Source organism: Pithys albifrons, chromosome 1, assembly GCF_047495875.1.
Source record: "Pithys albifrons albifrons isolate INPA30051 chromosome 1, PitAlb_v1, whole genome shotgun sequence".
NCBI classification, from domain to species: domain Eukaryota; kingdom Metazoa; phylum Chordata; class Aves; order Passeriformes; family Thamnophilidae; genus Pithys; species Pithys albifrons.
Window position 1 is genome coordinate 124,619,281 of NC_092458.1, and position 14,028 is coordinate 124,633,308.

Consider the following 14,028-nt stretch of genomic DNA (forward strand, 5'->3'; position numbering starts at 1 on the left):
CTTATTTCCAAATAGCAGCAAGTGATTTTCCACCCTGCCCTCCTTTAGAGACCAGTGTTTTCCCCAAGGTATTTAATTTGCTTCATTTTGTCCTTTGAAACAAAGAGTAATTAAATGGCTTGTGTTATGAGTGCAAATTAAGTTTGTTCTTGGGGGGATTTGGTGTGAAACAAATTGAATTCTTTCTGTTACAGGTGATTTGTACAGAAATTAAATGAAACCCTACTGTGTTTATTGATGAGAGCACTTTGAATATCATTGAAGTTGGAGATCAGGAAAAACTTCTTTGCAGAGAGAGTGCTCAGGGATTGGAATGGGCTGCCCAGAGAGGGGGTGGATTCCCCATCCCTGGAGGTTTTTCAGCTGAGCTTGGCCGTGGCACTGAGTGCCATGATCTGGTAAAGGGACTGGAGTTGGCACAAGGGTTGGACTTGATGATCTGGGAGGTCTTTTCCAATCCAATGGATGTGGCACTGAGTAAGAATCCAACACATCTTGATCCAACCCCACTGTGATCACCAGCCCATGGCACGGAGTGCCCTGGGCTGGTGATCACAGTAGGGTTGGATCAAGGGTTGGACTTGATGATCTTGGAGGTCTTTTCCAACCCAATCCATTCTATGATTCTTTGCATCCATCTAGAACTCTTTTCAGACTGGGATGTATTTCACCAACTTACAGTGAATATTCTGTGTCCAGTCCTATCAAATACAACACAATAGACAGAAGAGAGGTGGCCAAGGATCCTTCTGTGCATCTGGACATGCTGGTACATCATTCCTGGGAATGAAGTGCTGAACTTGGCATAGCCAGTTAATTGCTTTGCTCGATGCACTGCAAGACAAAGAAATCACATCATGTTCATATATTATTCTAAACCATAATTTTATTCAACTTGTCAGGCAGCCAAGAGCAGGACAAGAGGGCAGGGGCTCAAGCTCTGCCAGGGGAGGTTTAGGTTGGATATCATGAAAAACTTCTTTGCAGAGAGAGTGCTCAGGGATTGGAATGGGCTGCCCAGAGAGGGGGTGGATTCCCCATCCCTGGAGGTTTTTCAGCTGAGCTTGGCCGTGGCACTGAGTGCCATGATCTGGTAAAGGGCCTGGAGTTGGCCCAAGGGTTGGACTTGATGATCTGGGAGGTCTTTTCCAACCCAATCCATTCTATGAATCTGTGATTTTTCTAACCCTCTCTTTTGTATCCTTTTCCAGCTGTCCATTTACAAGAATCTGCTCTGAAGGAGCTGGCACAGGAGGCACCACCTGAGAGAGAGCAAAGCACACAAATGGATGCCAATTTTGGGACTGCTGTTAAATCAGGGTTAGGAGCAGCTGAGTCTGCAGAGGAGAAGCCCAAGGTGGAGGAGGAGGAGTCCAGCAGTGTGTCTGACAAGGAGGCAGGTGCTGGAGAACATCACCACCTGCACCTTTCCAGCTGCCACGAGTGCCTTCAGCTGGAGAACAGCACCATCGAGTCAGTGAAATGTGCCTCTGTGGAGAACATTCCTGAGCTTCCCAAAGACTGCAGAGTGGGAGAACAGCAGGATCCCTGTCTGGAGAAAGGCATGAAGAGGGTGAACCTTGCTGGGAAGCCCCCAAATGTGTTGATCTACCTGGGCTCTGAGACAGCCAAGGTGAGATTCGAGCAGGTCAGGTCAGTCCTCCAGGAGTGCATCAATGCTGAGAGCTACACCATCTACCAGCTGCTCCAGGAGCAGGTGCTGAGGGACCCCTGGGTGGACAACGCCCTGCTGCTGGTCATTGCCACGGAGGAGCCTCTTCCAGAGGGCCACCACAAGCAGTTCATGAAGTTTTTAGACAAAGGTGGGAAGATCTTGGGGATTTCCTCGTCCTTCACTTTGGGCGGCGTTCGGATGAAGCGGAAGAACAAGCTGAGGAGGACTGTCCATGAGTTGGTGGTCTCTAAAGCTGGTGGTCTCTCTCTCAGCCCTGAGATGAGGCTGAACCTCTTGGTCAGTGGGTGTGTTTTTGAGGAGGCAACCAAGGAAGAGGCTGGGAAAGTGAAGACTTTGTGTCACTTAAATAACACCGAGAAAGATGCTGTGATTGTCCATGTGACCCATGGGGCCAGTGGAGGAGAAGCCATTCTCTGCCAGGTATGGGGGTGTGGAGGGGTCCATGAACACCTGGCCACAGGGTGTGCTGGCCTCAAAAAAGGCACTTTGTCCCATTGGGTGTTCTTGGGATTCCTGTCAAAGGGAGGTTCAGAATCATGGAATGGTTTGGGTGGGGAGGGATCTTAAAGATCACCCAGTCCCACCCTTGCCATGGGCAGGGACACCTCCCACCAGCCCAGGCTGCTCCAAGCCCTGTCCAACCTGGCCTGGGAACTTTCAGGAATCCAGGGGCAGCCACAGCTGCTCTGCCCACCCTGTGCCAGGGCCTGCCCACCCTCCCAGCCAGCAATTCCTTCCCAATATCCCATCCAGCCCTGCCCTCTGGCACTTTGAAGCCATTCCCCTTGTCCTGTCCCTCCATCCCTTGCAAATGGTCTCTCTCCATCTTTCTTGTGGCTCCTTCAGCTCCTGGAAGGCCACACTGAGGTCCCCCCAAAGTTTCAAGGCCCCTTCCAACCCAACCCATTCTGTGGTTCTATGACTGAATGGCCTCATTTGGGTTGTGCCAGTCAGAGACTGTCCTGGAGAATGGCTTGGAAAGGGGCACAGCCATTTAGGTTGGATGGACTTGTGTTTTTTCTTCTTATTCCTTTGGGAAATAGCACAAAGTTGGGACAGGATTCTTTGGGATATTAAGGAAACCACTTGCTCCAAGCCCTGTCCAACCTGGCCTTGGACACTTCCCGGGGATGGAGGATCATTTCCCTGAATTTCAGTACCAGGGATGGAGCATCCACTGCCATCCATTTCCCTGAATTTCAGTACCAGGGATGGAGCATCCACTGTCACTCATTTCCCTGAATTTCAATATCAGGGATGGAGCATCCACTGTCATTCATTTCCCTGAATTTCAGTACCAGGGATGGAGCATCCACTGTCACTCATTTCCCTGAATTTCAGTACCAGGGATGGAGCATCCACTGTCATTCATTTCCCTGAATTTCAGTACCAGGGATGGAGCATCCACTGTCATCCATTTCCCTGAAATCCAATAAAGCAGATCATATTGAAAACATGAAGAACATCATTAAACTGTACAAAACTGAAGAAATGAACCAAGAGAACAGCTCCTGATTTTCATGAAATTAATTTGGAAATGGCAGAGTACAAGGCCCCCTAAATATTTTGGAACAATTAGTTAAAAAACAAAAAACAACCCACAAAGAAGCACTGAACATATAAAGAAAAACCAGATAAAAAAAACAAGCCAAAAAAAAGAGGGTTCTGTGGGATTTTTTTTACTTTTGCAATTAATTTCTGCTTTTAGGCATCTGCTGCAGCCCTGAGGAGTGGTTTTCTACCAGGTGAGAAGGTAACTCCTCCAGACAGAAATGTTTCTTTATCTGCTCTGGTTTCAGCTCCATTCCTGTGACACAGGAAGGACTTGCCTGAGTTCTCCAGATCTTGCACAAACTCTGCAAAGTTCTTCCAGTTTTAATGCAATTCTGTTCTGGTCCAAGCCAGAGTTTGACCCATCTTGCTGTTGGTTCTGGTAGAGCTGAAAAGTAGAAAGGCAAACTGAAGTTAATAAATACAAGTTCAAACAACTCCAGGAGAAGATAATTTTATTAGGAAGGGATATTTTGGGTAGATAATTGTGGTGGGTTGGCAGGTGATCCCTGAACTGGAAAATGATGTTTGTTATTCCCTTTGCACACACCCTGCCAGGCCCACTTGGAGCTGGACAGCAACTCCCTGGATGTCCAAACCGAAGAGGACTTTAATTTGCTGAAGATGAGCAACAGCAAGAGATACGAAGTTCTCAGGGAGCTCCTGGTGTTGCTTGGCCTGAGCTGTGACTCCAGTGAAGTTCCCACACTGACACCTCTCCACCTGCTCTCTCCTGATGAGGTGAGGCCCCTTCTTAGCTCAGGTGTGTGGGATTTACTCTGCAACAGCAATTCAGTGCTCCCTCTGTGCTGGTTTAAAGGGAAACAGCAGGAGAAACAAACTCAACACAAAAGAGATTATAAATCAGAGTTACAATTTAATAACAATATTACAATAAATGCAATGGCACAAAGAGAAATTGGGTTTAACCCCCAAGCCCAGCAGTGTAACCCACCCCCTGGGGCACAAACACAAAGAAAGGGACAAACCTGTTGGTGCAGATGATGGCACAGTCTGGTGGAGAGTGGTGGGCTCCTCCTGGCCAGGGTCTGCTCCTCCTCTGGATCCCATGAGTGGTTCCCCAAGCCCCCAAACCCCAAGATTCCATCCCCTCAGATACAGGTGGGAGCCCCCAGTGTCTCCCCCAGGGCAGGGAGTTCCACACTGGGGGATCTGACTCTGGCAGTCAGGGGGGATTTTGGAATCGTTGCTGGCCCCTGGGCAGAGCTGAGCCCTCAGGTGGGTGTGGAGGTGCCAAGGAGTCCCTGCAGGGCAGTTCTCCCAGCTCCTCTGCCAGGCTTCTTTCCCAGCCAGCTCCCAGCCTGAGGGCTCAGCTGTGCCCTGGGCAGCTGCTGCCAATGGGCCATTGGGAACAGTTGGTGGGCAATGAATGGAGGGTGGAGAATGCCCAGCTTTGGTCACACCCACACAGGGATAAACTGGTCCCACCTGCTCAGCTGGGACACCTAAAAACGCCTTGTTCCTGCTCTGCTGTTGGTCTTTGCAGAGCTTTGTGTGGGTGTTACAGGTAAGCACAAAGTTTAATTTCTGCCCCATCACTGCCTGCTGGCAGTAATTTTAAATTTCACCATGGGGAAGTTAATTTTTAGCTGTATTTGCTGTATTTCTATTTGCTCTGATTCTGTTCAGAACTTTTTAATGCTATAAAACTCAAGGCTGTGGGAGCTGCTGAAGGAACTGGTTTAAAAAACAGGGTTTGTATTTCTTTTAAAATCTCTGTATAGTCTGGCAGCAAAAGATCAAATACAAATTGTGGGGAACAGCCTGGAGTGAGCAGGGAGCTGATTATACCACAAAGAGCTTTATTCCTGAGGGTGCTGGAATATTTCCATTAGAAACATTCCCTATGGAAAAGTGGAATAGCTGCTTGTAATTCAAGGAGTCAGGTGAGACTCCCGAGTTTGAGACATTGCTTGGAAGAACATGGAAAGGTGGGATTTTGTTTTCCTTTAAGACATGACTTGGGCTTTGTTGGTGTGGGGCAGGGCTGGTTCCACACCCTGTGTCCAGCAGAATCCTGGAAAATTCCTTTAAGACATGACTTGGGCTTTGTTGGTGTGGGGCAGGGCTGGTTCCACACCCTGTGTCCAGCAGAATCCTGGAAAATTCCTTTAAGACATGACTTGGGCTTTGTTGGTGTGGGGCAGGGCTGGTTCCACACCCTGTGTCCAGCAGAATCCTGGAAAATTCCTTTAAGACATGACTTGGGCTTTGTTGGTGTGGGGCAGGGCTGGTTCCACACCCTGTGTCCAGGAGAATCCTGGAAAATTCCTTTAAGACATGACTTGGGGTTTGTTAATGTGGGGCAGGTATGGTTCCAGGCCCGTTGTCCAGGAGAATCCTGGAAAATTCCAAGGCTGGATGTTATTGCCACCTGCTCCAGTGCTTCTTCCTGCCTGTGGATTCCCAAGAATTGATTCTCTATTGGTGTGGCAGATGTGGAAACAAAACTAAAGCCCCTTTAGACTAATATTACATTTTTCTACACACAATTTTTGTAGTTTGTTGAACTCTTCCTTTTTTTATAATTCTCATCCTTCTCTCTTTTGTCCTGATTGTTCTTTCCTCTGCCCTTGGAGTTTCCAAGCATTCCAAGAGCCAAAATGTAGCTGATTTCTATCCAAACTTGCCATCTAGTGGCATATTCCAGTGTTGCAAACCACCTAATACAGATACTTCAACTATATAAACTTTATGGCAAAATTGATTTTAAAAAATTGTATTCACATTTTAAAAATGTGATTTTTTTTAAAATTGCTTTATTCCCATTTTTGATGGGAATTTTGCTGTGTTGGTGTGTGTGGTCATTTTTCCCCATGCCTTGGTCAGGATGTGCTTCCAGAATATTTTGGGAAAGGGAAGTGGCAGCTCCTGTGTGAAAACTGCAGTGAATAATGGAGAAAAAGCACATTAAAATAAAACTGGAAATGGAGCCCTATAAAATGGAAATTAATACTTGACAGATATACAAACATAACCCTAGAAACTGGAAATTCAAACTTCCAAATGTGTATCCCAAGGGAGAAAAAAAAAGATTCCAATTCCTCCCTAAGAAGCAGCTAAAAATTACACTGCAAAAGGCACCACCCAACACATCAAGACCTGAAACTTGATTTTATGACCAAAGAGCCTCTCCTGTCTTTTCCTCTGCCCACAATTCCTGGAAAATCTCTGTATTTTTGTATCCTTCTGACTCTGTTAATGATCCCATCAAATCTGTGATGCTGATTTGTAGAAATTTGATTATTAAGAGTTTCAGGTCTTGATGTGTACCTGAATCATGGATGGTCAAAGAGGTTTAGACCTGCCCATGTAGAATGATGGCACAGCAATGAAAACAGTGTTTGAATTAAGAGGAATATATAATCTATAATTATATATATATAAAATACATAATTAATATAATATATAATAATATAATTTATGAGCAAGGCAGGTTATTTGCTGCTGCACAATTTGCTGCTGGTTTTTTCTGCAGCTTTGCCTTTAAACACTCCAATATTTCCCTCTTTCAGCCTTAAAGGATAATTTTCCAGACATAAACATCAGGATTGGGTTTTATTGCTTTTTTAGTTTCTGCTTATTATGTTTTATGGGAGATGTTGCAGAGCATCACAATAACAAGCCTGGAGAGGAGAAGCTCCAGGGAGACCTGAGAGCCCCTTCCAGTGCCCAAAGGGGCTCCAGGAGAGCTGGAGAGGGACTGGGGACAAGGGATGGAGGGACAGGACAAGGGAAATGACCTTAAGCTGCCAGAGGGCAGGGCTAGGTGGGATATTGAGGAGAAATCCTTCCCTGGGAGGGTGGGCAGGCCCTGGCACAGGTTGGGCAGAGCAGCTGTGGCTGCCCCATCCCTGGGAGTGTCCCAGGCCAGGTTGGACAGGGCTTGGAGCAGCCTGGGCTGGTGGGAGGTGTCCCTGCCCATGGTGGCACTGAGTGTGCTCTAAAGTCCCCCCCAACCCAAAGCATTCCATGATTCTGTGATAAATATTAGAAGGCTGGATGATGATGATGATGATGAATTAATTAGTAATTAAAATCCCTGGGAGTCTGTTGCTCTCCAAAGCTGGATGCAGCTGTGGCTTCTCCTGCAGCTCCTTCAGTGAGTGGAAGGTGTTCACCACCAGGGGACACTTCTGAGCTGGATTTTAAGGGGAAAAAACAAGGAAGGGCTGGAAAACATTTTATGCACAGTGAGTTGTATATAGACTTGCATTAAAATATCTTTGCATGTTTTGCACCAACTGCCCTGTCTAATATTTCCTTAATTTTAAAATGGCCTTTGAAATGGCACAGGAACTGGTGGAATGTCCTGTCACAACACAGGAAAACATTTTCAACAGAGAAACTTTGCTGAGAGGTGAAGGGAGCTCCAAATGTGGAGCCAAGAAATTCCAGGTAGTTGCTGAAGATGCCTCCTGCTTTTTTTTTTTTTTTTTTGTTATTTATATTCAGAGAATATTCACCATTTATTTGGGGGAGAGGGAAAGAGAAATCTGGGAAATACTCCCTTTATTTTAAAACTGTGTTTTCCTTCTGCTAAACAACACATAATAATCATACTAATACATCCATGTGGGCACATAATAATCATAATAATTCTTATGTTGCATTATATTATAAACAATTTTTTGGCTGTGTCTTGGCTCCATAAATGTTTCTGAGGATCACTTGGAAAATGCAAGAAGCTTTGAGGGCTGAAAGAAAATATCTTGTTTATAGCAATCTCCATAAAAAGGGTCTTTATGCTGCTGTGAGAACTCAGAGTTAATGCCTTTTGTCCCGAGCACCATTTAATGCTGGTGTGGAGCTGCCTCTGATATGGAATTAGGATGTTCTGGCACCTGCCCAAAGTGCCACTCATGCAATTGGACTCTCTCATGTTTCAAGTCTGCCTTCCAGGCACTGACCATGATCCTTCCCAACCTCTTTCTTCACCAGGCATGTTCCTTCTGTGCTGCAGAGAATGGAAAATTTGATTACAAAGCTTCCAGAAGGGTTTATGTCATATATATATTTAAAACATTTGTGATCTGGGTGTTCACGTTTTCTGCTGATTTCTCACTCTTGGGGTGCCCCAGAGCACCATCAGGGCTGGGTGGTTTTTTTGGGATTGGTTTCTCAGCACAGCAGGGCTGGGTGTTTTTTGGGAATTGGTTATAGAATCATAGAATGGATTGGGTTGGAAAAGACCTCCCAGATCATCAAGTCCAACCCTTGGTCCAGCTCTAGTCCCTTTACCAGATCATGGCACTCAGTGCCACGGCCAAGCTCAGCTGAAAAACCTCCAGCACAGCAGGGCTGAGTTTTTAGTCCCAGTTTATTTTGGAGTTTTACAGTCAGAATCTAAATTTATAAAGCCAGGGCAGAGCAGCCCAAATTCCTGCTGTGTCCTGTTGTGTCTCCCTCTGTGTGAGGGCTGCAATTCCAGTGGGTTTTGTTCCCAGCTGAGCTGGGAATGCCAAACCCTTTGGATGCAGAGCTGCCTGGAGCAGGTGGGGGATCTTGGAGGGCTTTGCCAACCCCTTTGGCTCCTGCCACTCACCACGACCTCACTGCTGAAGATCTGCCAATAGTGGAGCTTTCCAAGCACCAAAGATCCTCGAGATTCCCTGCCCTGTCCTTGGGATTTATGGAATGAGGGTGGGGAAATGAGGGCAGGCTTGGCATCAGCTGGAGGCTCACCAGGAGCACTCGGATTTCCATGGCTTGGGAATGACAAGAGATTTCTACAAAGGGAGATTGTAGGGATGTTGGAGAACAATTCCATCGCTTGGAGCCAATTATGGCCACATGATATGATTTTATTCACCTTTCTAATTAATTAAAGCATAGAAATATGTAATTAGAGAGCAAATAGCAGCATCTTCTGGATTTGTTCTTCCAAAAAGGATAAAACTACCAACTTGAGCTGCTTTTGAAACAGAATTTACAGCTTTTCTAAATATGTTGTGTCCTGTTGTGTCCTGCTGTGCCTCCCTCTGTGTGAGGGCTGCAATTCCAGTGGGGTTTGTTCCCAGCAGAGCTGGGAATGCTGAAGCCTTTGGAGCAGGTGGGGGATCTTGGAGGGCTTTGCCAACCCCTTTGGCTCCTGCCACTCACCATGACCTCACTGCTGAAGATCTGCCAAAAGGGGAGCTTTCCAAGCACCAAAAAACCTGGAGATTCCCTGCCCTGTCCTTGGGATTTATGGAATGAGGGTGGGGAAATGAGAGCAGGCTTGGCATCAGCTGGAGCCCCACCAGGGCCAGTCGGGTTTCCATGGCTTGGGAATGATGAGACCTTTCCACAGTGGGAGATTGTTGGGATGTTGGAGAACAATTCCATCCCTTGGAGCAAATTATGGCCACATGATATGATTCTATTCACCTTTCTAATTAATTAAAGCATGGAAATATGTAATTAGAAAGCAAGTAAAAGCATCTTCTGGATTTGCTCTTCCAAAAAGGATAAAACTGCCAACTTGAGCTGCTTTTGAAACAGAGAAATTACAACACTTCTAAATATTTTGTTTTACTTTTGACAGCTCCCAAGAGCATTTGCAGCACTTCTCAATATTTTTTTGGCTTCTGACAGCTCCCAAGAGCATTTTCAGCACTTCTCAATATGTTTTTTGGCTTGTGACAGCTGAGTTATGCAATGATGTTATCAGGAAAAAAGAATTGTCCACAGCACAAAGTGTTTATCGAGCTGAATTTAGTCAGGAAAATTAAGATGGGAGCTTAATTAGAGTTGTTGATTATAAAGACATTGGAGTACTCTGTCAGTGAAGGAGGTAAAGACCTAAAAAAGAACTGAGCAGGTCTGATTGGTGTCAGCAGCTGATGGGGAAGGGACTGACAGAGATTCTGATGTTTCTCCTCTGCCAGTTCATTGTAAGGGACAATTCCTGAGCCCCTGAGGAAAGAAAAGGAGGCAATTCCAGGAAAGGAAAGGAGGCAATTCCAGGGGCACTGGGAATGGCATGTGCCATGTGGCTCCCTGGCAGCTCTTGGAGTGCAAAGCTGATTAAAGAGCAGCTGTCAGATTAAATCACCCAGTTTGCTGTGGCTCCTCCTGGGGCTGTCACAAGTTTAAGAGCCCCTTTGGTGGCACTGCTGGCACAGCATTGACAGGAATATCAGAGTGTGTAAATCAGAACATGCTCCTGGACTGAGGGGGAGAAGGAGTTGGATTCTTGTATTTTTATTTTTTTTGGTGGGTGTGGTTTGAGAGCAGATGAAAAAGAGTCAGTGGGAGGAGGAGAGAGGGGAGTTCTTTACAGGAGGACATGATTGAATTGTAAGAATTCCACCTGATTTTATCACTGGAGGATCCACAGCAGTGCTAAAGTTTGGTACTGCATTTATGTAATTATATAATCCTGTAAACAGATTTATTTCTATTATTGACTGTCAATATGTGGATTTTTGTAAAAATATATAAATTTTATTGTTTTAGCCATTCTGGCACCCCCAAATTTCAGAAATTTTCTTTATTTTCCTCTTAATAAATACACAAGAGAATAGAAATTATTCAAGTGCCACAAGCCCAACCCTGAGAAAAACTGGGATGATTTATCCATGGAGTGTGTAAATCAGAACATGCTCCTGGACTGAGGGGGAGAAGGAGTTTAATATTTTTATTTATTTTGGTGGATGTGGTTTGAGAGCAGATGCAAAAGAGTCAGTGGGAGGAGGAGAGAGGGGAGTTCTTTACAGGAGGAAATGATTTAATGGTAACAATTCCACCTGATTTTATCACTGGAGGATCCCCAGCAGTGCTAAAGTTTGGTACTGCATTGATATAATTATATAATCCTATAAACAGATTGGTGTTTATTATTGTCAATATGTGCATTTTTCTAAAAATTTCTATATAAATTTTATTGTATCAGCCATTCTGGCAACCCCAAATTTCAGTATTATCTTCTTTATTTACCCCTTTCTTAATAAATACACAAGAGAATAGAAATTATTCAAGTGCCCCAGGCCCAACCCTGAGAAAAACTGGGATGATTTATCCATGGAGTGTGTAAATCAGAACATGCTCCTGGACTGAGGGGGAGAAGGAGTTTAATATTTTTATTTTTATTTATTTTGGTGGGTGTGGTTTGAGAGCAGATGAAAAAGAGTCAGTGGGAGGAGGAGAGAGGGGAGTTCTTTACAGGAGGACATGATTTAATGGTAACAATTCCACCTGATTTTATCACTGGGGGATCCCCAGCAGTGCTCAAGTTTGGTACTGCATTGATATAATTATATAATCCTATAAACAGATTTATTTCTATTATTGACTGTCAATATGTGGATTTTTGTAAAAATATATAAATTTTATTGTATTAGCCATTCTGGCAACCCCAAATTTCAATATTATTTTCTTTATTTTCCTATTTCTTAATAAATACACAAGAGAATAGAAATTATTCAAGTGCCCCAGGCCCAACCCTGAGGAAAACTGGGATGATTTATCCATGGAGTGTGTAAATCAGAACATGCTCCTGGACTGAGGGGGAGAAGGAGTTTAATATTTTTATTTATTTTGGTGGGTGTGGTTTGAGAGCAGATGCAAAGGAGTCAGTGGGAGGAGGAGAGAGGGGAGTGGGGCAGCAGCTGAAGAGTTAAGGAGCAAGGCTTGAAAACAACTTTATTTCCCTGCATTTTCTGGCACTCCCACCAGCTGTTAATTGTTGTAATAAATATCTGATAATTTTAGCAGTGAAATCTCTGCTGGTTTGGGCTGGTGGGATTTAAGATGTGGGACCACACTGGGTTTTTCCAGCTCGTTTTTTTTAATTGAGAATTCCCTTTCCTTCTCTCAAGTAGATCCTAAATTGGGCTGTTGAGCTTCTTTAAGAAAGAACAACCCCAGAAATCATTTCAAAGTGTGGTTTTTAATTTGTAACATTGAATAAATGCATAATTAAAATATTGGTTATAAAAATCAGAGATTAGTTGGAATATTAGTTAGAAAAATGAGAAAGGAGTTGGAATATTAGTTAGAAAAATGAGAAAGGAGTTGGAATATTAGTTAGAAAAATGAGAAAGGAATTAGAATATTAGTTAGAAAAATGAGAAAGGAATTAGAATATTAGTTAGAAAAATGAGAAAGGAATTAGAATATTAATTATACAAATGAGAAATTGGAATATTAGTTAGAAAAATGAGAAAGGAGTTTGAATATTAGTTATAAAAATGAGGAATTAGAATATTAGTTAGAAAAATGAGAAATTAGTTGGAATATTAGTTAGAAAAATGAGAAATTAGTTGGAATATTAGTTAGAAAAATGAGAAATTAGTTGGAATATTAGTTAGAAAAATGAGAAATTAGTTGGAATATTAGTTAGAAAAATGAGAAATTAGTTGGAATATTAGTTAGAAAAGTGAGAAATTAGTTGGAATATTAGTTAGAAAAGTGAGAAATTAGTTGGAATATTAGTTAGAAAAGTGAGAAAGGAGTTGGAATATTAGTTAGAAAAATGAGAAAGGAGTTGGAATATTAGTTAGAAAAATGAGAAATTAGTTGGAATATTAGTTAGAAAAATGAGAAATTAGAATATTAGTTAGAAAAATGAGAAAGGAGTTTGAATATTAGTTATAAAAATGAGGAATTAGAATATTAATTATTCAAACGAGAAATTAGTTGGAATATTAGTTAGAAAAATGAGAAATTACTTGGAATATTAGTTAGGAATGAGAAAGGAGTTAGAATATTAGTTATGAAAATGAGAAAGTAGAATATTAGTTAGAAAAATGAGAAGTTAGTTTGAATATTAGTTAGAAAAATGAGAAAGGAATTAGAATATTAATTATACAAATGAGAAATTGGAATATTAGTTAGAAAAATGAGAAAGGCGTTTGAATATTAGTTATAAAAATGAGGAATTAGAATATTAATTATTCAAACGAGAAATTAGTTGGAATATTAGTTAGAAAAATGAGAAATTAGTTGGAATATTAGTTAGAAAAATGAGAAATTACTTGGAATATTAGTTAGGAATGAGAAAGGAATTAGAATATTAATTATACAAATGAGAAATTAGAATATTAGTTATAAAAATGAGAAATTAGAATATTAGTTAGAAAAGAGAAAGGAGTTGGAATATTAGAAATGAGAAAGGAGTTGGAATATTAGTTAGGAAAATGAGAAAGGAATTAGAATATTAATTATAAAAGTGAGGAATTAGAATATTAATTATAAAAGTGAGGAATTAGAATATTAGTTATAAAAATGAGGAATTACTTGGAATATTAGTTAGAAAAATGAGAAATTAGTTGGAATATTAGTAAGAAGAATGAGAAATTAGTTGGAATATTAGTTAGAAATGAGAAAGGAGTTGGGATATTAGTTACCAAATGCTGCTCCATCAACTGAAGGAGCTTTTATTTCAGAATGGGACACTCTTCCCTTTCCTCTCTCCTGGTTTCCCACATTCCTTTTTTTTTTTTTTTTTTAGATAAAGGGACTTTGTGGCACTTTATTAAAAATATTTCCCCTTTTTAGGTTAATTATTCCATAGATCAGTTGGGAAAATGGATCCATTTTATCTGGGGGGTTTCTCCTCCCTGCAGTGCTGAGATGATGCCCTATATTTATATGGAATGTCTATAATATATATATATATATATATAATATAAATATATATATAATTTATTTCTTGTTTTTAAAACCACAGCAAACCTTTTTTTGTAATTTTTTTTTTTTAATTTTTGGCTCCCCTTGTGCTGTTTCATATTCCTGAACACTGAATTAATTCCTGTGTGATGCTGAAAGGCAAAACA

General features: G+C 42.1%; 2 protein-coding genes across 3 annotated transcripts in view; both read left to right on the forward strand.

Moving 5' to 3' along the window:
• VPS26C (VPS26 endosomal protein sorting factor C) overlaps positions 1-14,028 on the forward strand; it is a 541,728-nt gene that overhangs the window by 145,703 nt on the left and 381,997 nt on the right. The gene's annotated exons all lie outside the window — the stretch shown is intronic.
• The window catches only part of HLCS (holocarboxylase synthetase), a 110,241-nt gene that overhangs the window by 11,583 nt on the left and 84,630 nt on the right, over positions 1-14,028 (forward strand). For both annotated transcript variants that reach the window (XM_071567002.1, XM_071567013.1), the window contains 2 exons: positions 1,212-2,116; positions 3,806-3,988. In XM_071567002.1, the coding sequence (XP_071423103.1) occupies positions 1,212-2,116; positions 3,806-3,988 (1,088 nt within the window). The remainder of the gene's footprint in view (positions 1-1,211; positions 2,117-3,805; positions 3,989-14,028) is intronic.